General features: G+C 47.2%; 1 protein-coding gene across 13 annotated transcripts in view; it reads left to right on the top strand.

The window, feature by feature from the left end:
- Positions 1 to 13,919, top strand: part of LOC137571141 (DNA (cytosine-5)-methyltransferase 3A) — a 558,436-nt gene extending 544,517 nt beyond the window's left edge. For 12 of the 13 annotated variants that reach the window (XM_068279887.1, XM_068279889.1, XM_068279886.1 and 9 more), the window contains 9 exons: positions 3,890 to 4,073; positions 4,764 to 4,848; positions 4,941 to 5,086; positions 6,429 to 6,519; positions 7,615 to 7,763; positions 9,309 to 9,394; positions 10,823 to 10,892; positions 12,866 to 12,984; positions 13,693 to 13,919. In XM_068279887.1, coding sequence (XP_068135988.1) covers positions 3,890 to 4,073; positions 4,764 to 4,848; positions 4,941 to 5,086; positions 6,429 to 6,519; positions 7,615 to 7,763; positions 9,309 to 9,394; positions 10,823 to 10,892; positions 12,866 to 12,984; positions 13,693 to 13,834 — 1,072 coding nt within the window. In that variant the 3' untranslated portion in view covers positions 13,835 to 13,919. The remainder of the gene's footprint in view (positions 1 to 3,889; positions 4,074 to 4,763; positions 4,849 to 4,940; positions 5,087 to 6,428; positions 6,520 to 7,614; positions 7,764 to 9,308; positions 9,395 to 10,822; positions 10,893 to 12,865; positions 12,985 to 13,692) is intronic. The other variant, XM_068279888.1, reaches the window with a different exon arrangement.
- The last annotated feature ends 11,179 nt before the right edge of the window (positions 13,920 to 25,098 follow it).

Here is a 25,098-nt window from a genome sequence, read left to right as displayed (position 1 = left end):
TCCGCAAGCCGTATACCAGAGGCGGGCCTACACTCTATACCACCTCCTAGTGTGGCTCCGCAAGCCGTATACCAGAGGCGGGCCTACACTCTATACCACCTCCTAGTGTGGCTCCGCAAGCCGTATACCAGAGGCGGGCCTACACTCTATACCACCTCCTAGTGTGACTCCGCAAGCCGTATACCAGAGGCGGGCCTACACTCTATACCACCTCCTAGTGTGGCTCCGCAAGCCGTATACCAGAGGCGGGCCTACACTCTATACCACCTCCTAGTGTGGCTCCGCAAGCCGTATACCAGAGGCGGGCCTACACTCTATACCACCTCCTAGTGTGGCTCTGCAAGCCGTATACCAGAGGCGGGCCTACACTCTATACCACCTCCTAGTGTGGCTCCGCAAGCCGTATACCAGAGGCGGGCCTACACTCTATACCACCTCCTTGTGTGGCTCCGCAAGCCGTATACCAGAGGCGGGCCTACACTCTATACCACCTCCTAGTGTGGCTCCGCAAGCCGTATACCAGAGGCGGGCCTACACTCTATACCACCTCCTAGTGTGGCTCCGCAAGCCGTATACCAGAGGCGGGCCTACACTCTATACCACCTCCTAGTGTGGCTCCGCAAGCCGTATACCAGAGGCGGGCCTACACTCTATACCACCTCCTAGTGTGGCTCCACAAGCCGTATACCAGAGGCGGGCCTACACTCTATACCACCTCCTAGTGTGGCTCCGCAAGCCGTATACCAGAGGCGGGCCTACACTCTATACCACCTCCTAGTGTGGCTCCGCAAGCCGTATACCAGAGGCGGGCCTACACTCTATACCACCTCCTAGTGTGGCTCCGCAAGCCGTATACCAGAGGCGGGCCTACACTCTATACCACCTCCTAGTGTGGCTCCGCAAGCCGTATACCAGAGGCGGGCCTACACTCTATACCACCTCCTAGTGTGGCTCCGCAAGCCGTATACCAGAGGCGGGCCTACACTCTATACCACCTCCTAGTGTGGCTCCGCGAGCCGTATACCAGAGGCGGGCCTACACTCTATACCACCTCCTAGTGTGGCTCCGCAAGCCATATACCAGAGGCGGGCCTACACTCTATACCACCTCCTAGTGTGGCTCCACAAGCCGTATACCAGAGGCGGGCCTACACTCTATACCACCTCCTAGTGTGGCTCCGCAAGCCGTATACCAGAGGCGGGCCTACACTCTATACCACCTCCTAGTGTGGCTCCGCAAGCCGTATACCAGAGGCGGGCCTACACTCTATACCACCTCCTAGTGTGACTCCGCAAGCCGTATACCAGAGGCGGGCCTACACTCTATACCACCTCCTAGTGTGGCTCCACAAGGTCCTGGTAAACCATAGCTTGTCTAGGTGGTGGGCACTGGATTGCAGTCATTGCTCACGGGTGAAGGAAGATGGTTGCACTGAGCTTTGCACAACACATGGAACATAAGCTGTCCTTAGTGCTTCTAATGGAAACTGACAGATCTGTGTGCTCACGCTGCCTCCAGTCAGTAGATTAGCGATAGTGGACTTTCCATTTACAGAGGGATTGTCAGCCATAAAATCAAATTCCATTCACCCACTGCTCTGTGTTTATTACGCAGTCTACAACCTGACCCTGCATTGCAAGCTTTCCAATATAATCAGAAATGTTTCTGCTGTAATAAATCTTATCTAAGTCAGCCTGACTCTGTTGCCAAGAAGAGGGAACTTCTTATCTCTCGCCCCACATTCCTGCTCCTCGCTGATTGGCTGAGGGCAGTTCAGTGTGACAGGATGAGTCTGAGAAGGGAAATACACCCCACCCCTCTGCAGAAGCTGCTGAAATACGATCTGTGCTGTGCTCACATGTATTTACAAAGCAAGCTGGATATGACGGTGCAGTTTCTAGGAGAAAAAAAGACTAAGGCTGTATTCACAGTGGGACATTGCGCTTTAAAGAGGAGCTGTTAGGTATAAGGTCTCAGGGAAAATAAACACATATATCAGTAGCTAAAGATTGGCTGTACTTACATTACATATGCATTTCACTGTCCACGTTTGGATTTCACAGAATTTGTATATAGTATATGCAGAGATAGATGCTCCTGACAGCTCATGGCAGGCTCCATGTTTTTCTGTCAAATGTGTCGTCATGTCCTGCCTGCTTCCTGATCACAGATAAGCTCCTACTTGAACAACACAGTGTGCAGTGAATATTAATGAGCCATGTGGCTAGGAACAATAGCTGACTCCTGCAGTGTACTCTGCCCGGATATTTATCAGTGCTACGCGCTGGACTGATTAGAAGCTCCTGTACCGTCTCATTAGCAGCCGAGGGGAGGGCCCCAGAATGCTTTGCAGTTTAGTATGCGGCTTGCGTCCTTATGGTTCTATAACAGCCTTTCTGATAAGCACACATCAAAGGTAACTGAGATTTTTATCTTCACTAATTGCTTTATGGCTTCCTTCTAAACTGTTTAACACAGGAGAATAGAGGTTCAAATTAGCTTCTGCAGCCTGACAGTTACTCTTTAATGCAACGTGTCTGCATTGAGAGGTAACACACTACAAGCAATGAGTTACTATAACACAACAGTTTTCAACGCGGCGTTACCATCCCACTGTGAACGGCCCATAGGATTAGCAGTGCAGTGCGGTAAGCTGCGTTATAAGACTTTATAACGCAGCTCCGCAATGTGTAACTGTGAATACGACCTTAGGGAGGAAATTACATAAGGATTGGCTTCAGTCAGAGCCAGTAAAGATGGAAAATGAAACGGTTGGTGACCTGGCCAGCTTTTGGTCTTCTGCACTTCATCCTCCTCAAACCCCTTCTGTTGGTGTTGTGGTCTATGACCTATCTCCCCGGACATCACCACATATAGGGCTCGATTCACAAAGCGGTGATAACCCAGTTAAAGACTTTAGGCGTGATAACCATTTTATCATGCCTAAACTCAGTTTAGGGCCTGTACACACTGAAAAACGCAAGCAAAAACGCAAGCGCATGCGTTTTTAAAGTGCATGTAGTTTTAAAAACGCATGCGCTTTTGCCTGCGTTTTTTGTGCGTTTGCGTTTTTCTTGTAATTGCTGATTGGCTAAAGAATACTTTGTTTTTTTTCTAGTTTACATTTCAACAGGAATCAGGAGATTGCAGAGTCTTCTGGGATACTGACTTCTGAAAAACGCAGGCAAAAACGCAAGCGCATGCGTTTTTAATGCGTTTTTCATGCGCTGCGCTTTAAAAAGCGCAGCAGGCACTGCATCGCACCAGTGTGTACAAGTCATCACGATTTTCATTCTTTTTCAAAAGACCTTGCGTTTTTAAAAACGCAACGCAAGCGCAGCAGTGTGTACAGGCCCTTAGGTGTGATAAGTTTAGGCATGATAAGTTTAGATCACGCGCAAAGTCCCGCACGCAAAGCAGCGCCATTAAACTCTATGCAAAGTGCACCAGACTTTGCTAGCGCAATTTTTGATCAGCTGTGCACTGCGGTGCTAACCCAGTTGGTGCTTAAACTTATCACGCCTAAAAACTTATCACACCTAAACTTATCACACCTAAACTTATCATGCCTAAACTTATCATGCCTAAACAGAGTTTAGGCGTGATAAAGGGCTTTTCTCTAGCATGCTAACTGTTAGCACCGCTTTGTGAATCAGGCCCATAGACCTCTTCTCTCTGGCCTCCTGCAGGTGTTTCTGTGTAGAATGTGTGGACCTGCTGGTGTGTGGTCTATGACCTCTCTCCCCGAACATCACCACATATAGACCCCTCCTCTTTGGTCTCCTGCAGGTGTTTCTGTGTAGAATGTGTGGACCTGTTGGTGTGTGGTCTATGACTTCTCTCCCCGAACATCACCACATATAGACCCCTTCTCTCTGGTCTCCTGCAGATGTTTCTGTGTAGAATGTGTGGACCTGCTGGTGGGACCAGGTGCAGCACAGGCAGCTATCAAAGAAGACCCCTGGAACTGCTACATGTGTGGCCACAAGGGGGTGTACGGGTTACTGCGGCGTCGAGACGACTGGCCCTCACGTCTCCAGCTTTTCTTCGCCAACAATCACGATCAAGAATTTGTGAGTATCTTCCATATCAGAACTGCTGGGACATGTGGGAAGGCTGGGGGATTGGAAGTGGATAGCTACATTTTATAGTAGACTTCTGGACAGGATGTCACATGCACTGGTACGGTCAGCAATCCCAACTCAAAATTGGTCATAAACTCTTGGTTGTATGTAAAATAAACTTTGTGGGGGGAGTTGGTTTCTAATCCCACCCCCTGTCTTGGTGACACCTTTTCCGGTCTCCCGAAAGAGAGATCTTCACTCCTTTTCTTTGAGACTCCAAGGGTGGGACATGAGGCGGGAAACCTTAAAGTGGACCTGAACTCAGAACTTCTTCTCTGTTCTAAAAGATGAGCAACAGCATAATAACCTTTAAAGAAAAACATGTCTTTGTTACAGCTTACAGAACTCCTGCAATAAATTTTAGCTGTAACTGCGGAGTTTCTGAGCTGACACTGCTGAGAGCTCAAATGACACCTGTGATTAGTCACAGATGGGGGGGAGGGTTAGACAGGCTCTTCTCTCTAAATACACACAGGGTGCATTTCTCTGTTTTCCTTCTGTTCTGTGCAAGAGTTCTGGTTCACTTTAATGAGGGCACAATGAGGGGTTCTTCTCCTTCCTGCTTTGTACAGAACTGTAAAGAAGATGTTAGCGCTGTTTCTTTCTCTAACTGTTGTCTTATCATTTTTATCTACAAAGGCACCACCAAAGCTTTATCCGCCGATTTCAGCCGAGAAGCGGAAGCCTATCCGAGTACTGTCTTTATTTGATGGCATTGCTACAGGTGAGCTGGCCCCGACCGTGCACTGTCCCCGGCTAGAGATAGAGTGTGTGTCTGGCTTGACGTAACATACAGCTGTCTGATCGCCCCGCCAGGTCTGTTGGTGCTAAAGGATCTGGGAATCCAGATAGACCGGTACATTGCCTCCGAGGTGTGCGAAGACTCCATCACTGTAGGGATGGTGCGTCATCAGGGCAAAATCATGTACGTGGGGGACGTACGCAACATCACCCGTAAGCATGTGAGTCCCACGCAGCTAATAAATACATCATGCATGGAAGTGGCTTGGGTGACCGCAACCTTCTGTATGGGGAGGGTAGATAGAGCTGCTCACTATCCTTCCCATTGTTCTCTATGGGTCAGGAATGGCTATGGCCACAGGGCCGCCTTCAGGGCATCACAAGGGGGACTGCTGTATGGGGCCCGAGCGAATCTGGTGCCCGGCGAACAGAGCTACACATGGGCTGACCATTAATGTGATGAGAGGTGCCGGGATGCTCGTTCAGGACTTACCTTAGTCAGTTAGTGCTTAAAGTAAACCTGAGAAAAATGGGAGAAAAGGATTTATACTTACTTGGGCCCCTTCCACTCCCCTGTAGTCTGTCAGCTCTCTCGATGCCCTTCTGGTCCGATACGTTGTGCTCCTTTGAAGTCCACACAATCCAGCTGGGTTGCGGGGCACGGCCATGCACTGTTCTAGACCGCGTGCTCCTATGGCATTCTGTGCAAACGCCGTTACAGTTTTAATGAACTGAGCATACGCAGAATGCTCCAAGCCATGGGAGCACATGCTAAGCAGACACAAGGACGTTAGTGTGTTCAGGCCTTCAAAGATTGTGATTCGCCATGTGGGGGTAGAGGGGAGTGAGGAGGGCCTAGTAGGTTTGTCCAGTAAGGGGCCTAAAAATTTCTCATCACCAGGTTCCTCTGTGTAGCAGCCGTACACACGGCGCACAGAGGGACAGAGATGCTGCGGTAGCTGTCGCCGAAGATTCTTCCCCCCCTCCGGAAGCTCCGTCCATGGTCTATGGGTTGCTGTCGCTAGTCTGCATACACACGCAGTACGCATGGCGGACTAGCGTCAGTTGCGGCGACAGCTGTTGCCGGCGATTGGCTACAGCTCTGACTAACGACGGTTCGTGCGTTATACACACGGGGGACCTGTCGCCGAAACACGCGCGTGCCACGTGGTTGCGGCGACAGTTGTAACCCGTGAGTATGAGCCATTAGAGATCAGAGACCTCCGCGGTGGATGGAGGTACAGTATGTGTCGTTGCTGCCAGTGATAGATGCTGGAGGGGAGCGCTGAGGGGAGTGCACAAGGTGAGGGAGGTGGGGAACTGTCCCCCCTCCCCGCCAATATCCAGTGCTCTCCCCTCATGCTGCGAGCCCTCCTGCCCCCCAAAACGGCCCTGACCGGCTGGGGGAGGGGGGGGGGGGGTCCAAATTCTTGCAGTTCTAGTTACTCCCCTGATTGGTGTCCTGGTATCAGGATATATATGGGCCCCATATTTGCTGTGATATGAATATGTTCCTGATTCTCAATGGTAACCCTCTCTCTCTGTCTCTGTTTCTCTTTGCAGATTCATGAATGGGGCCCGTTTGACTTAGTGATTGGGGGAAGCCCGTGTAACGATCTTTCCATCGTGAATCCAGCTCGGAAAGGTCTGTTCGGTATGTGGTTTTCAGTGGTTCTGTCTAGTGATGGTCGTGTCTAGGAGAACTCGTGGAGAACCATGTGATCTGTCTGAGCAGTTGATAGATTTGCAAAGCTCTGATCTGCTGTGATCACGTCCTGCTTTTTTAGCACATGATCATGGCTAGCCAATCAGAGACTTGCATATCTATCACCTGACCAAACTGATCACTTGCTCCTCCATGAGTTCTCCTAGACACGACCATCACTAGTTCTAAGTGTTGGATAGGGGATGGGAACCTGCGGTCCTTAAACACCCTAACCTTAAAGCCTCAATTTGCGGGAAAGAAGGGAAATTTGGGCGCCCAGAGACACTCTATAAAATCACGGGTGGGTGGGCCTCGGCACCCAAATTTCTCTTTGTTGCAATTTGAGGCTTTAATACCTATGGTGGGGGGCCTTTTTTTTTTTTTTTTTTTTTTTTTTTTTACTGTTCCAGAAGGTCACTGCCCTTGAGAGTTTACAATCTAGAGGTTGGTAGGTTGGAGTCATTTGGGGAGGAGACAAGGGGGTTAGCAGATAGGCAGTAAACATCCAATGCTACTTACAGCAAATTCTAGGCTTGTTTGAACAGGTGTGTTTTGAGAGTATGTTTTGAAGGTTTCCAAGTTCAGAGCATGATGGACAGGCTGTGGGAGAGAGTTCCAAATGAGAGGGGATGCTCGTGAGAAGTCCTGGATGCGGGAGTGAGAGGAGGGTGACAAAGCTAGAGGACAAGAAGGTCTCCTGGGGAAGTGAAGGTTGAAGGTGGGATGGTATCTGGAGATTAGTGAGGAAATGTATTTATATAGAGCTTTGTAATAGTGAAGTGATAGGGTAGCTAATGGAGAGATTGGCAGAAAGGGGCGGGAGGAGCGGTTGATGAAGTGGACAGCAGAGTTCAGTAGGGACTGGAGAGGTGGCAGTCTGTTTTTTGACAGACTGCAGAGTAGGGTGTTGCAGTAGTGAAGACAGGATGTGTTTCCCACGACGACGTACGGTGTATGAATTCTGAGAATTGGTGGGGTCTGTGAGGGAATGTATTAGTGGACCCTCCATGTAATCACGTGACAGAGCTCCTCTCTCTCCTGCAGAGGGCACGGGACGCCTCTTCTTTGAGTTTTACCGCCTGCTGCACGAGGCCCGGCCGAAAGAGGGAGAGAGCCGGCCGTTCTTCTGGCTCTTTGAGAATGTGGTGGCCATGGGCATTAGTGACAAAAGGGACATCTCCCGCTTCCTAGAGGTAAGAGCCATGCAGCACCGCCTGGTGGATTGAAGGACGAAGACCGATTTAAAGGGATCTGAGCACCTTGAATAAAAATATATCAAACGAACCTTCCCCTAAGGTGACTGGTGAGAGCTGTAGGGGCGGCAAGCATTGCATTACCTCGGAGGCTCCATATCCCCCCCCCCCCCCCCCCCCCGCCTGTATGCAGTCCACCATCTTCTCTGTCACAGCAGCCGCGGCTTGAAGATATCGCACGGTGAATGCATCGCATGCCAGAAGATGTACTCCATTCATGGGAATGCATGTGTTGCGGCAGCTTAACCCTGGCATATCACCACACACAGCTGCGGTTGTGACAAAGAACATGGCGGAGTGCATACAGATTGGGGCTAGGGAGCCGCCCCTTCCCCAACAGCCCACCCCATTTACAACCCTCAGATGGTGGGAGGCCCGTTTGATAGATTTTTTTACTCAAGGTGCTCAATTTAAAGTGAACCTGTACAAGGATGGTTCTTTGGTTATAAGAGTGATCAAATATCCAGCAATACATTAAAGTGGTATAAAAATCCTCTTTGTTCTAAAAGATTATTTATAGCATAAAATCTACCTAAAAAAATTGTAGCAGAACAACATTCAAACAGTTAACACAGCACTTTCTTCTTCAGTGTAAAGCTCCTTGCTTCAGTGGGCAGCTTCTGGCCCCATCAAGAGGTGATAACATTATCTTTTGTTTACATTCCTTTGTCAAATACATGTAGTGAAGTTTAGCAAAGTGCTGAAACTGAGCTGTACTGGGCTGAGAAATGATCACTAGATAGGTTTTAATACATAAATGCAGCAGCTATGCAATAAAAAAAACAAAGGCAGCTTTCAGAGCAGATAAACGATACTTTGGGAATTTGTAACAAGACATTACAAGTGCACAAAAGCAAACATGATAACTGTATGTGTAATAAAAAGCAGGAAAACACAATTTCATTGAATGTTCTGTTAGAGTTTTATTCCACTTTTATATGCACTTGGTAGTTGTATGTTTTATTTCTTGTGGTATTTATATTTTGTTTAGTTTATCTTTGACATCTCTGTGTATGTGGTTCATACAAATGCATTCACAGGAATCGATCATCCAGGCACCACTGCTATCATTACAGCTAAGTTAAAAGCCGGGGTCTTGGTTCAAAATAATAAAGTATTTTGTGTAGGCACCTACATTGTGCAGAGGTACCCCAGTATTCGTGGTGTCCTAACTCTGGCCCTGTAACACACAGACATGCAAACATTCATTGCGTTAAACAAAATATTTGGAGCACACATCCTGACGTCCTCTGACTAATCCACAAGGGAACTAACAAAATATATCCATAGACATCTGCGAGTGTGCAAAGGGTTAACTGTCTTTGCCATTTTGCTGGCCACACCCCCATTAGCACCTCTAATAACTTGAGCCTGCAGTATTTCTGGCACTGACTGCTCACTTGAGCTCCGTTTTTTAAAATGTTGTCCAATTGGCTGTAAGTGTGGAGATTGTCCCTGATGACTGCCATGTCTCTTCTGTTCCAGTCCAACCCGGTGATGATTGATGCCAGGGAGGTGTCGGCAGCACACAGGGCGCGCTACTTCTGGGGTAACCTTCCCGGTATGAACAGGTTGGTGAGAGTATGAAAACGAAAACTGCTTTGTATAGGTCATCATGCTCTGTCCCGGCTCTGCCCAACCAGATTACACAGAGCACTGTCTACTGCATTTCCGTATGGCATAGCCTATCCTGCTCACACAGGGGATAGCCTATCCTGCTCACACAAGGCATAGCCTATCCTGTTCACACAGGGCATAGCCTATCCTGTTCACACAGGGCATAGCCTATCCTGCTCACACAGGGCATAGCCTATCCTGCTTACACAGGGCATAGCCTATCCTGCTCACACAGGGCATAGCCTATCCTGCTCACACAGGGCGTAGCCTATCCTGCTCACACAGGGCCTAGCCTATCCTGCTCACACAGGGCCTAGCCTAACCTGCTTACACAGGGCATAGCCTATTCTGCTCACACAGGGCCTAGCCTATTCTGCTCACACAGAGCCTAGCCTATCCTGCTCACACAGGGCATAGCCTATCCTGCTCACACAGGGCACAGCCTATCCTGCTCACACAGGGGATAGCCTATTCTGCTCACACAGGGCTTAGCCTATCCTGCTCACACAGGGCTTAGCCTATCCTGCTCACACAGGGCCTAGCCTATCCTGCTCAAACAGGGCATAGCCTATCCTGCTCACACAGGGAGGGCATAGCTTATCCTGCTCACACAGGGCCTAGCCTATCCTGCTCACACAGGGCATAGCCTATTCTGCTCTTACAGGGCATAGCCTATCCTGCTCACACAGGGCATAGCCTATCCTGCTCACACAGGGCATAGCCTATCCTGCTCACACAGGGCATAGCCTATCCTGCTCACACAGGGCCTAGCCTATCCTGCTCACACAGGGCCTAGCCTATCCTGCTCACACAGGGCCTAGCCTATCCTGCTCACGCAGGGCCTAGCCTATCCTGCTCACGCAGGGCCTAGCCTATCCTGCTCACGCAGGGCCTAGCCTATCCTGCTCACGCAGGGCCTAGCCTATCCTGCTCACGCAGGGCCTAGCCTATCCTGCTCACACAGGGCCTAGCCTATCCTGCTCACACAGGGCCTAGCCTATCCTGCTCACACAGGGCCTAGCCTATCCTGCTCACACAGGGCATAGCCTATCCTGCTCACACAGGGCATAGCCTATCCTGCTCACACAGGGCATAGCCTCTCCTGCTCACATCGGGCATAGCTTATGCTACTAGCACACAGTGCTGCCCAACTTGCTTACACAGATTGCGGCCAGTCCTTCTATTATTCATAGCTGAGCTCATCACCCATGAGTTTTGGTTAAAGTTTAGATTCTGCAGGTCACTGAGGTTTGAAATAGCAAAGTAATGTTATATGGCAAAAGGCATTGGGGTGGTGGGACGCCCATGCTGCTGTTATTGTGGAAGAGTAGCGGGTAGGAATCCTTACACACCTATAACGTTGGTTCCTCTTCTCTCTCCAGACCTCTGGTGTCCACAGTGAATGACCGACTTGACCTACAGGACTGCCTGGAGCATGGCAGGATAGCAAAGGTAAGAGGCCATGAAAGCTGATAAGTGCGTGTCTGCTGGAGACCTCTGAGATGGAGTATACCTTCATTCTTGTCTGGAGAATGTGACTCAGACAGGGACAGTCTGTGTAGAACCGTGCTGTCCAGTTTCATGGGCAGGGGGCATGGCTGGAGGGGGAAACAGCATCAGTGTCCTAGCTTCGAGGGTGGAGCCAAGGGCAAACAAAAGGAGGGTCTGCCAGAGGAGGGGGCCTGAACAGCCCTGGTGTAGAAGGTGCTTCTCCAAACTTCTGTACGTTTATAATCACAGCTTCAACCTCTGAAGGAAATTCCTGTTAAAGAGAACCTGTAACAAAAAAAACTTCCCCTGGGGGGGTACTCACCTCGGGAGGGGAAAGCCTCAGGGTCCCAATGAGGCTTCCCCCACCCCTGTAGCTGCAGGCAGTCCAGCGCTGGCTCCCCTGAAGTGTCCGGCAATCCTCCCTCGATAAGCCTGATAAGCGCTGATTTATTTTCCTTTACTGGCTCCAATGGGGGCGCTGTTGCGGCTCTCAGCACGGATATAGGCGAAATAGTCGATCTCCGTTGAATCCACTCTAGTATGGAAGTGCAGGATACTTGTGCCTGCGCAGTAGAGCGGCCCGACAGCGATCGGCTATTTCCGCCTATCTCCGAGGCGGAGAGCCGCTACTGCGCCTGCGCTGGAGCCGGGAAGGTAAATATTTACATCCCCGCTTTTCGGGAAGCTTTATCTCCGCCGCCGTAGGACACAGGAGGACGAGGGAAGCCTCAATAGGATCCGGAGGCTTCCCCCACCCGAGGTGAGTACCCCCAGGGGAGGTTTTTCTCATTACAGGTTTTCTTTGGCCCCGTTCACACTGCACGCGTTTCCAGCCACGTTTTGGAAACGCGTGCAGGTGGCCGACACGCACGACATCAGACAGTGCATAGAGTGCACTGTCTGATGTTCACACTGTATGCGTTCCGGACCTGTGCGGTCCGGGAACGCATGCTGCACGCATTTTTTGCCAAAACGCGTGGCTGTCCCATTCACTTTTCAGTGATGGGAACAGCCACGCAACGCACACAAACGCGGATGGCGTGCGTTCGTACGCGTTGCGTTCCGCATGCGTGGCCGTCCGCGTTTGTAATGTGAACGCGGCCTAAAGGGAACCTTAACTCTAAAACAAAACATGAGTTTCACTTACCTGGGGCATCTCCCAGCCCCCTGCAGCCATCCTGTGCCCTCGCAGTCACTCACGGCTCCTCCGGTCCCCCGCTGCCAGCTAAATAAGAAAAAGCGTTTCAAAATCTGCTAGCATTTTGCGGATCTGCTAGCGGTTTTTGGTGTGCACTAGGCCAAACAGTTAAATATCAGGTATGCAAGTGACAGTTTCTGTCCGGGTTGGACTGGGTCAGACTATAGCATAACCCTCACTGATAAGTAATTACAGCCATAAAATACTTTTCTGTCAGTAAATGGCGTCTGAGAGCAGGAAAGAGATAATAAATGTAAAGGCTCTGTACCAAAAAAGCTGCTTAGTATTTTTGAAGAAAGGATTTGACATGCCCTAGGCTCCAAGCACCTGCCTAGTTTGACTGGTGGATTATGATCCTGCTCTGCATGACTATCCACAGGAGTGATGGATTGGGCTAGGTGCACGCTATGCCGGGGCGGTATCATATCCTTATCTGGCACCATAAAAAAGCCGGTGTGAAATGGCCCATAGAATAACATTGCCATCTTCGACCAACCAGTCCAACGTGACAGAATTTTAGTGGCTTCCCCTGTGGGTTTGTCTACAAAAGTTTTATTGATGACAACCATCTCTTATATCATGGAGGCTCTGCCTCACATTAGCAGTAATCGCCTGGGAAGAGGGTTTATGGCAAGATTTACCGCTCAGTTATAAAATGGTTTGTTGGATGAAAATATTCTGGGTTGGTCTTGGTTTCTGGTTGTGCCAATCGATAACATCCGTCTTTGTCCTCCAGTTCAGCAAAGTCCGAACCATCACCACTAGATCCAACTCCATCAAGCAGGGCAAAGACCAGCACTTCCCCGTCTTCATGAACGAGAAGGAGGACATTCTCTGGTGCACCGAGATGGAACGGTGAGTGCGGCCTGCTGCTTCTTCCTGTACCCACGATAATGTCCACCATGTTTATCCAGAGGCTTCAAGGACAATACACACCTGCATATTTTTTTCAGTTTTGCGTACGTCACTTACAAGCCCTTACTTGCAAAAGTAACAGTAATATACCCCCATTGCATACATATTAAAAAAAAGTTGAGTCCCTAAGGTAACGTTACGTATTTACACAAATGTTTTATTTTGGTAACTATAGTAGAGTGGGGGAGATAATTTTAATGGGGGATTTATGTATTTAGATTTAATGTAATGCATTAGGGTATAATTTACTATTTGGCTACTAGATGTCTCCCCCACCAGGTTTATTCCTCCTGTGTACTGTGTACTGTGTACATAGAGGAAGTAATGCTTGTATGTTTTACTTTCACTTTTGCCAATGACCACTGGCATCTCATTGATGTCGTTGATCTTTGACCACAGGTGCATAGAACAGTGATTTGTGTACCTAGAGGCAGCAAAAGCGCATGCAGCAGCATGCTTGGTGGGCAATCGCGGTGGGAGAGACGAATATCTATGTCCCCGAGACTCCAGATGAAGTCTGTCAGGGCGTTGATATACTTTTGTGCAGAAACTAGTTAAATACATATTCATTTCATGTAATGAGTGGCTGTTTGTTCTTTGATTTATGCTCTGGTGTTATACAATGTTTTCTGATTGTCTAATCTACAGAGTGTTTGGCTTCCCAGTCCACTACACAGACGTCTCCAACATGAGCCGTTTGGCCAGGCAGAGGCTTCTAGGAAGATCCTGGAGTGTCCCCGTCATTCGTCACCTCTTCGCCCCTCTAAAGGAATTTTTTGCCTGCGTTTAACTCGCAAAATAGGCAAAACGGACCTGAAGCTGACCACCCCCATCCCACCCCAACCTTCCAGCTCTTCAGAACCCGTACGACCCTCACCACGTCTCTCAGCTGCCCCAGAGGAAGATGGGAATCTCTTCTTCTTCGATGAAAACGCAATCACCCCTCCAGTGGGGAAAAAACGACCACCAGCGACCGGAAGCAGCTGGGAGAGTCGGGCACCTGAATGGACACTTCTACGTAACTTCTCGTTCCATGTTACACTCTCCTTTACATATGTCTACTCGTCTAAGTTTATTATTTTTTTTAAGTTTTTACTTTAAAATTTTGTAGGGGTAGGAGGGGACTATTTCAACCCCTTCGTACCTGAGTTTTAGTAATGTACAAACCTGCGGGTCTTTTTAAGATGTTGCCCTCTTGCGGGCGCAAGTTTTTGATTTTAAACTTTTTTAGTGCAGTTTAGGGCAGGGTTGGGCAACCTAGAGCCTTCTGACAGCAGGGGGACCTGAGGGTCCCCCCTTCAGCCAGTGGAGGGCCCTGAGGTCTCCGATATTTTTTTTTATTTTTGTTTGAGATCTGTTCTGCCCCGGTGCTAAACGTTTTTAGAGATTTGTGTATAGTTTTTGTTAGGTATTTTAATGTGCTTTACCCGCTTTCCTGCCGAGGGGTGCCTGGAAATTCACCTGAAAAGAAGTTAAGTCGAGACGTGTCCACATCGCAGAGCAGGCCGCTGCGTGGGAGAACCGTACGTACATGGCTGCACAAGTTTAGATGGTCTTTGTGAATCGCACATTCTGTAACTTTGAGAGTTTCCTTCTCTAGCACAGCCAGGCCGTGTCTTCTAACCAGCGCTGTTCCATAAAACACCTACCAGGCCAGCGCTGCTTAAAGGAAACCTGAGATGAAAACAACACAAGGATTTATACTTACCTGGGTCTTCCTCCACCCCAACCCTGTAGTCTGTGGGCTCCTTCTGTGTGCATTCGCTGCTGTCCTTTCTCATGCTGTCAGCAGCGGTAATTGGGGACTAGAGTGCATGCACAACCTTGGCCAAACGTCTCCTTGGTTGCGCTCCCATGGCTGGGAGTGTCCTGCCCCTTCACAGTTAGTTAAAGGGATACTGTAGGGGGGGTTGGGGGAAAATGAGTTGAAGTTACCTTGGGCTTGTAATGGTCCCCCACAGGCATCCTGCGCCCGCGCAGCCACTCACCGATGCTCCGGCCCCGCCTCCGGTTCACTTCTGGAATTTCAGGCTTTAAAGTCTGATAACCACTGCGCCTGTGTTGCCGTGTCCTCGCTTCCCCTGATGTCACCAGGAGCGCACAGCGGTGGCACAGGTCATACTGGGCCTGCGCAGTACGCTCCTGGTGCCATCAGCGGGAGTGAGGACACGGCAACGCAGGCGCAGTGGTTTTCAGACTTTAAAGTCTGAGATTCCTGAAGTGAACCAGAGGCGGGGCCAGAGAATTGGGGAGTGGCTACGCGGGCACAGGATGTCTGTGGGGGACCATTAGAAGCCCCGGGTAACTTCAACTCATTTTCCCCCAACCCCCCCTACAGTGTCCCTTTAAGGGCTTGTATCTGCACAGCCACAGAACGCTGCCAGATACGGAGCGCAATCAAGGAGGAATGCTACCAGAGCCGCGCATGCGCATTAGTCCCTAACTGGCTCAGTCGTGGACTTTACCACGGCTGCCAGTGGTGAAACGGATGGAACCAGGCAGACGCATTGGAACCCATACACTACAGGGGGCTGGAGCAAGCCCCAGGTAAGTATAAATCCTTGTGGTGTTTTCATCTTAGGTACACTTTAACAGACGCGGCCTTCGGACATCTGCCACATGATGTCTGCGCCTCTTGGTATTCCGGTTCAGCTTCTTCAAGAAACAAGTGGGAAAAGAGTGGACAAAATACCGATTTTTACATTTCAAAAGTTTTCATGCAGGATAATAGTTACAGGTTTGGTGGCAAAAAATACTAAAATTTTTAATTGTTTTGCTTTTTTTTTTTTTTTATTTACAGTATTTCAGGTGCTTCTTGCCTCGAGGCCAGGACAAAGCAGCTCTTTCACACAGCTCTGACCTCTAACACTGTTTACAGAATTACTGTATGTTGAATCACAGGCTGTACAACTCTGCGAGTGCACGCGTGGCATCCTCTACTGTACACGGAGGAGTCTTTGTGGCCTTTCGTGGTGACCTGGTGGCCCATATCCCACATTTCCTGCTGCCGGGGGAGACGTGTGTTGCCTTCAGGGGTCTCTACATTGGTGCTGATATCTTTAATTATACATCATCTGATCTTCCTCAGTATACCGTCTCTGTAAAAGCAGCAGTCAGGAATGTTGGGCTGGGTCTCAACAGGCCACAACTTAAGAAAAAGTACAAACCGCAGAAACCACGAATGCTGTAAAAGTCCTTTTATTGGCATGCCTAATTGTGTAGCAGCCATTTTGTTTTCAGGCATCCATATTGGATTTTACGGTTCTGGCTAGCCTGTTTTGTACATTTCCAGGCACAGCCTGCAGAAAGTTGGCTAGAAGTCAGCCATATCTTGTAGTCACTATATATGGAACCACGTGTTTTTGAATTAAACCAACGCGTGCACTTGCAGAGGCGACCTATACAGATCATGGTACTATTTACTACTACTGTACAACAAAACATGGTGCTTTCCAGCAACGGGATGATTAAAAACATTGGCATCCACGGTGCCTTATCGAGACGCTGCGCAGAGATCTTTTTGTTCCTTTTCGAAATCGTGCGCTAGAGAGTCGTCGTGCAATCAGGTGCTTGCTACACAATCCGGTGCTTCTACGTGAGGCGTGCCTAAAATGCAGACCAAATTCTTGATGCAACAAGAAACTGTTGTAACCACAGTTAAAATGAAGCCTCTTGAAGAATAGTTGTTCTTTGTAGCCCAAGGCAACCAGATTTCATGGTTCAGTTGTTAACCTTCACTGAGGTGTTGGGTGATATGTTCAAGATTGGTTTTCTTTAGAACATTTCCCTACAAAAACCTAGTTCATAAGCTTTACTCAGCGTTGCACGCAGTGTGGCTTCCATCCTATATTATCTGTCTTTAGGACCGAGAGGATAAAGCAGGTTCTTGGGTTAAGGGTCTTAAAAATGTTGCAGGAAATTTTTTTTGTGCCTCTACTAAAGTCCGATAAGCAAGTCCACAGTGCCCAGGTTCTATTATTCTAAGTTACAAGATGTTATGAATAAACCATAACCAATTATTTTGAATTCTTTTAAGTCACTGTCAAAAAGAGGGACTTGTTGTACTTCCTTGATTAACATCAGTCTAGACGCCCTCACTGCTTGGTTATTAAAGTATCCTAAGCCGATCTTTAGAACTTCCGTGATGTTCCCAGGTCTGCATACCTACACCATTATCATGGGCTGCCATGCTTCTTGTTGGATATCTAGGAAATTTCAACAACAAGAGTGAGAGCATCCTAAATGTATAACCCCAAGTAAGAACTACCCGAAGCTCCAGGATAGACAGCGACTATGCTAACCTGGTTCACCAGACTCCAGCTATCTCCAAAGTTTATGTTTTTGAACGCTCAACAACAGATTTTCCTGTCTAGCTCTTCAGCTCTGTCACTTTGCTGTGAATTCTCCCCTTCAAGTATACCATGAACAAGTTAGGAGGAAGTGTGATAACATCTTACCCTGATCTTGATGGTTGTGCAGATCTGGGAACTCAAATTGACCTCATCAGTGAAATCATTAAGACATAAAAAGCAGAGTTAATTTAGTGGACATCCACTCCAAGCTGAACCACCAATACTGGTTGGTTTTTGCCCATTAGAACATAATATGGGTCAAGGAGGGTAAGACAAAGCTTTCTTTGTGAGGGGTTTATTAGATAGGACTTTGGTGCTATATACTCCTGTCTAGCCAAAAGACTGGTGCTATTCCATGAATCCTTAAATTTTCTTTAAAAGAGTCAAACCACTTAAAACATTTGCCTCAGTATTTAAGTCTTCTGGCATTTAGGTTGTCAAACCAAACACCAGTATTCCAATCCACTGGATTTTGACTTATTGAAGAAAAGATTACTCTCCTTGTTAGATGTTATATGTATCCATAATGTAAAGAATACTGTATTAAGGCTCCATTGCAGAAGAGACAGAGCTTGGAATTGTGGGTAATTGAACCCATCTTTGTCTTTCCCTTAGGAACAGTTTTGGGTAGACAGCCTTAATTAGATGTTTACAGTTATTGAATGTTAAGCAAAAGTGTAGGCTTCTACCCAAGTACCACCTACCAGCTCCAGTTTGTCGACATTATTAAAATGGTGCCTTATGCCAACAAGCTCACAATTTACTGGCACCAGCTTTCCTTCCAGTACTGTGGACTCAGTCCAGAAGATTCTGGTGAGCGCCCAAGCCATTCCACAGATGCCAACAGTTCTGTCTCCAGCCTGCCTGTTCAAGTCTTTCCAAGCTATGCAATAAAAATAGATGTTGCGTCAGATTTTCCACGTCTGCAGATTAACCTAAGGCAAGCTCCACTGGTGTTACCGAATCTCACGACATCTGTCTGGATTAACACCGTAAAGCATCAGCTCTGGTGTCATCTGTCAAGGATGACATCCATCAGGTGTATTTTTGGGGGTCGTTTCCCCAGTCTGTGCAAACTCCTACCAGAGCTTCCTATAGACCTACTCAGGCGAGATCGGCCCTCAAGCGCCTCCAGGAGGAGGATAAGCCATGTTTTTAGTCATCCCAAAACCACAAAACAACACAAGGTGCATTTTTTTTTTACAATACTTTATACACAAGGTCTTCAGTCAGACGTCACCCCGCCATCAGAAGGGGTGACTGTTGATATCATTTTTGTTTGTTTTTTCAGACTCACTAAAACTGGGATTGTAATGTTTTAGAGTGTCGGAGAAGGTAGCCTGACCTCAGGAGGAGATGTGGAGGTCACAGCCTTCTCCGGCTGATATATTACCTTGTCGGAGCCTCCTCTGATTCTTCTCGCTTACAGTAATCTCAATTTCAATGTGTGTTTTGTGTTGTTGGGGGTCGAAGCCCCATCCACTCTGTTATCCCTTGTATATGATGTGAACAGTTTTAATTTTTGTGTCCAATTACTTGATGTAGACGGGGCTGTGCTCTGAACACTCAGATTCTCTAAAAATATACTTCTTTTGTAACTCTGACCATCCATCATGTCCTTTACTGCCCCCTGGGGGTACCTGCTGGCCGCAGTGACCCATGATCAGGGATCATTAAAGGACAACCGAGGTGGCACATGATATGATGAGATAGACGTGTATGTACAGTGCTAAGCACATAAATGACCACACTGTGTTCCTTTTTTTCCTTGCTCTGCCTGAAAGAGTTAAACATCAGGTATGCAAGTGACAGTTTCTGTCTGGGTCAGACTATGGGGTAACCCTCGCTGATGAGGAATTACAGCCATAAAACACTTTCCTGTCAGTAATTAGCTTCTGAGAGCAGGAAAGACATAAAAATGGGGAATAGTTCATAGATTTAACCTCTGGCATACTGCATTGAAGGTGTCATTGAGTAGAGACAATGAAACCCTAAAAATTAGATCTAAATATAAAATAAAACTGTAAGATATCTAAAAAAATCATTTTTAGGAGAAGGAGGATATATACAATTGTTTATCTCATCAGTTTAGTTTCACCTCAGATGTCCTTTAAGTCCTTCATCTTTGGCTGAAAGATATACAGGTCTTAATCCCGGTCTCTATTGTTACTGTGGAATTTGTAGTAGCAAACACAGTTTTTTACTTTGTCATGCCAGATCACACAGGTATATATTGCTTTTTTTCTCTTTTTAAAATGAATTTTAAAAATGGTGAGCAGAGCCTTTGAGCCTTACTTTGAGGCTAGGAGAGGAACACATTTAAGCCTCGTACACACGCTAAACCGAAGTCATTTGAAAATGGCCAACCAACAACGAGCAACCGACGATTCATCTGGCGGATCAACTGATGACTGTTGGGCAGAGAACGTGTGTACAATGTTGTTTGAACTACATTGTTCTGCTGAATGCGGACAAGTTATACATAATGTTACCGCTTGCACGCGCAGTATTGAAATGAGTTGGTCATTTGCAATATCGGTGTGCAAAAAAGTCTTTCCAATGACGTTGGCAGTAATGTTGTTTCCACAACATTGGTCCTCTGATTTCCGCGACTTTCGGATGGGCGTGTGTATGGACCATGTTCTTCAGGTTGAGTTGTCTGAACTTTCAGAAACTGATGTATCCAGACGCAGAGTGAAAACTGGAGCAAAACTGGGGGGTTGTCTGGAACAACCAGCTTTTCAGTCTTCTGTGGACTGGTCTTGGTAAACAGCCCCTTTGTCTGGGGACAGAAAGGCACATGAAAAGTGCAGCAGAACTTTCTCAAAACTTCATGTCTGTAAAAAAAAAGGCTCTCAGTCATTTGAGAACTGTGAGGGATCCATGCAAAATATCCCTTCATACCAACTTATGTATCCATGACACAATTACAGCCTTAGGGCTGAATCATACTACAAGAGCTTTTTAAGCACTAGAGATTTTGAAAGCTCTTGCTAAAGCAATGCTATGGAGGATTTTTACAAAATCACGTCGCTCCAGTGTGAACACACACATAGGATAACATTAGCGAGAGCTTTTAAAATGACAAAGCGCTTAGAAAAGCTCTTGTAATGTGAGCAAGGCCTTAGGGCTGATTCACACAAGATCCACTGCTTGACCATTTCCCCGGAGCAGACGGCAGTGGACCAACTGATAAGATAATGGACCCATGGACTTGTTCACACATACCTATCTCCACCTCATCCCATGTTTCCGTAATGCACATATCCCACCTGGACTAAGGTTACGCTCATCGGAAGTATAGCCATAGAATTGGCCGCATCTGTTCCTGGGTGCAACGGGTGCGAAGGACATTACCATGAGCCACTGGAGAGGACAGCATCTGTATACTAAACATATATGCTGCTACTCCGGAGCATTGGAAATAGCGCAAGGCTCCTTTCACACTGTCCACGGCTTTATCAATTTTCATCCTCGTGCAAAAAAAATGTGAACGATCTGACTGCCCTAATTCTAATTTTTTGTTGTTGTTTCTTGCGTGCACATGAAAATACAGCTTGCTGTTTTTTCTGTTTTTGTAATTTGCGCACTGCAATTGTTTTTATATTTACAGGCATTTTGTTGTTTTAACACATACAGACATGCATGGTATGCGGGGAAAACGTGTACGTGATTGTAGTAGTGCAATGTTTATGCAGCCTTACAGGCAGGGCAGGTTTTAGGCTTAGGAGGACCCTGAGCAACAATAACATGGGTTAGCTTTCTCCATAAACAACACTAGATTAGGCCCATTTGTTCCTGCCCCACCCCAGCTAACAAGCCACTTTTGTAAAAAAAAAATGAAAGCATTTTCCTCCAGGACATCTGTGTTTTTTTCAGTACATACAGGGATGGGCAGAGGGAAACAGGGGTGCAAAAATTAAAATCCGAGTGGTTTCGCCAACCAATGGAAGATGCAGAAAAAGCAAGTTTTAGATTCTTCACAATAAATATTTGTACTTCCCTTGGCCTCCTCTAGGGGCTGGAGCAGCGCTGTTAGGACAACAAAGTCTCCCGCTTCAGGCATGTAGCCGTACTCATATTGGTGTTTATTCAAGAGCAGGAGAGGAAACTAGAGTGACACAGAGACTATCCATTCATACAAACCCCGCCCCTCACATTTTATTTTATATCTCAGGTTGCTTTAACCCAAATCATGCTACTTGAATACTTTGGAATGTGTCAGTAGGCTCTCAATGGAGATATGTTTTCAGCTTCTTAAAACAAGTCCATTTCCTCTTACTAGTTTTGCAGCTCTCGTGGATCTATCTCTGATATCTTGGCCACTGTAGCGAGCCCACAGATGGTCACCAAATGATAGTCAACTGGTGGAGTGTGTATGAGTAATGGGCGACTTATTTCAGGTGCCTCTTGCCTGATTGGTCAAGGGGTGGGAGGGGTTAGGGAGTGGTTCATTTATCAAATAGGGTTATCTCAGCAAATCGTGGCAGTTTGAGGGATGAGAAGGTAAGTAATGAGAACAAGCATTAGTTCAGTGCCTCCCATTTACTGGCCGCCTATCTCTAGCCTGTTTCTCCCCTCTTCATACAAAAGAACAAGTTGCTTGTCTGTAGCATACAGCCCTCATTCTGAAACATGGGTGTAACGAGCACCGCAAGGATCCTGGCCATCGCGTGGGGAGGTGGAGGCCTCCCTCTCCCCAACCAGAAGTGCAGCCAATTAGCAAAAAAAAAACCTCCCCTTTCGCTCACAAAAACCACCCCTGCCCCCTCCTGCCATGCAGAGTAGCAGGATGGCGTGCAATTTTTTCCTTCACCGCAGAACACTTTCTGCTGCCATTCGCTGGCTCCTGATCACATAATCACATGACCTACATGGGATTCGGGGACCAAGGAAGCCTCATATTATCATTTTTGCAGCGGGGGCCCTATTAAGTCTAGCTACACCCCTGTTCTGAAAGCTGACACATTAACAATAACTTAAGGGCAATGAGCAGCTGTTTGTAACTTCAAGGCATCCATACATGATGCAATCAAAATCTATTTGAGGCCTTGTTCACATTGTGTTCCGTTCGCGTGGCCGTTAGCATTGGGTGGTTTTTGATGTGTTTTTTTTTCCGATTCCTAGCACTTGGGTGGGCGATTTGTTTTTGTGCTAAGCGGTTTTCTAAGCATTTTTGTAATTCACTCCCTGAAGCAAGTCAGGAAGTGAACTCTTTGACCCGGAAAATAATAAATACAATGTATGCTTAAAAACGCGAACACAATCGCTACACAAAGCGATTTTGCGTTTCTCCTATACCTTCCGTTGAGGCGGAATCTCCCCAAAACTGGCCCACGCACCGGTTTGCCGACCGCACAGCGCACGACCCGCGCTGATATGAACCTTCTCATAGACATTCATTGCACAAGCGTTTGGACGATTTAAAAAATCGCCCGCGTGTAAGAAAACTCCTACAATGTGAACGAGCTCTGAATGTATACTGGAAAATCAGAAATATAAAAACTAAAATTTTTATTTGATTGTAATTCAATCAAGCGGCAAAATCCATCAGATTTCTCTGGTAGAAAAAAAAACAAAAAATAAATTGTGTAGCCACCTTTAATCTGTTGACAAGGAAAGATGAAGTCATTGTCGACTAGTGACAACAGCAGGTGTGCTTTGTAAATAGGATAAGGAAGAGTTTCTGGTAAATATGACATTTAGGCCGGTTTCACACCAGAAGCCAGCATTGGCAGTGCGATGGAATGATCGTATTGCACTGCAACGTTAAAAATAGCCTTTGGAGATTACCGTGGCAATGCGCGGTAATCTCGCTTCTGGCTGAAAGCCAAACTAAGGGAGGCTCTCTAGCCCTCCCTGTGGCCAAATTAAGAATTGCTTGGAAATGTATTAAAAAATACATTTCCGCGCAACCCAAAGAAGCTTCAAATATCTGCAGCACCAATGACTTCTAGTCACTGCGGGTGTTCGCTAATAACGCGCTGTTGTCGTCATGTCAAATTGGATACTTCCGGCACATAACACCGCAGTAAGTATGAAATGGCCCATACGTTTTCATTGCTTTAGCGTTACCCTGCGGTAAAACGGTAATGCAATGCAGTGAAATCATGTGTGAAAGGGGCCTAACTCTTTTTAATGTTTTACTCAGACAATCCAGTTAGTTTAGAAGAAAGAATATTGAAGTGGAACTCTGGGTGAATACTAAAAGTCCTGTGAGGAAGATATATACTCCCCTCCTCTGTGGCAGCTCACAGGTACATGAATGTCATCATCCAATGCTGCTCAACCTCTGATCTCCAGTGTAGTGTGACTCTGTGAAGATCATGGCTGGTGATTTCTACTTCCAGGCACTGGTACAACAAGGCAGAGGATGGAAAGATTGCAGCCCTGATTTTTACAGGTTCACATAGTTCTGGAGGGTCATTGGTAGTCAGCAGGGTGAGGATAGCCTGTCACAGGGCCATGGGGAAGGTGAGTATACCTCGTCTATCCACACAGGCTTCTGTACTAACCAGTCATTTCACTTTGGCTGTTGGGATAAATCCCCTCAGTGTATTGGGAAGCACAGGAAGCTGACAATGGGGTGAATGAATCCTTTTATATAGTAAGTACATATTGTATGCGTCAAGTATGAGATGTAGACAACATTGTCGTATAATTCTGTAAATATGTTTACTTAGATGTGATAGGGTTTTTGTCTTTCTTTTATATTTTGTCAACATAAAATGAGTCGTTGGGGTGAGCAGTCTGCACGAAGCGGAAATTGCCAGAATGGCGAGCGGCCATGTCTTGGCTCTTCTGTCACCCTGAATTATAGTCCTTAAAGGGACACTTAAGTAAAAAAAAAATGAGTTTTACTCACCTGGGGCTTCCAATAGCCCCCTGCAGCTGTCCGGTGCCCTCGCCGTCTCCCTCCGATCCTCTTGGCCCCGCCGGCAGCCACTTCCTGTTTCGGTGACAGGAGCTGACAGGCTGGGGATGCGAGTTATTCTTCGCGTTACTGGCCACAATAGTGCCATCTATGCTGCTAGAGCATATATCATATACCATATAGCAGCATAGAGGGTGCTAATGTGTTTGGGAATGCGAAGAATCACACGCGTCCCCAGCCTGTCAGCTCCTGTCACCGAAACAGGAAGTGGCTGCCGGCAGGACCAGGAGGATCGGAGGGAGACGGCGAGGGCACCGGACAGCTGCAGGGGGCTATTGGAAGCCCTAGGTGAGTAAAACTCATTTTTTTTGTTTGACTTAAGTGTCCCTTTAAGGGGGGACTCCACCAAGCGCTGAAAGCCTCCTACTCTCTGTAATTACTAGCAATGGTCAATGAGTTGGAAAGATTTCTGGCAGCCATAGAATTTTTTTACAGATGGAATTTGGAAGAGAAAGTAGATCTGATTTGTCCGAAGTGCATGTGATTTGCATAACATTTGCATGCAAGCCAGAATTATCTGCTTCTTATTGAACATGTCTAGTAATAACTTTCATCATTGATACCTTGTTGGTGTCATGCCACTGCCACACTGGGGTAGGTCTTTCCATTCTTAAAACCTAAATATAGCCAAAATATTGAACTCCGATCTGTGTAATTACTCGTGACTTCAGCGTGACTCTCTGTACCGATATCTCTACAGCTATAATCAACTGTAAAAACACTTTACGCACTACAAACACTTTACTATGGCTTAGCAGCTGATAAGAC

Source organism: Hyperolius riggenbachi, chromosome 4 (genome assembly GCF_040937935.1).
Source record: "Hyperolius riggenbachi isolate aHypRig1 chromosome 4, aHypRig1.pri, whole genome shotgun sequence".
Lineage (NCBI taxonomy): Eukaryota > Metazoa > Chordata > Amphibia > Anura > Hyperoliidae > Hyperolius > Hyperolius riggenbachi.
This window is presented reverse-complemented; position numbering and strand designations above follow the sequence as displayed.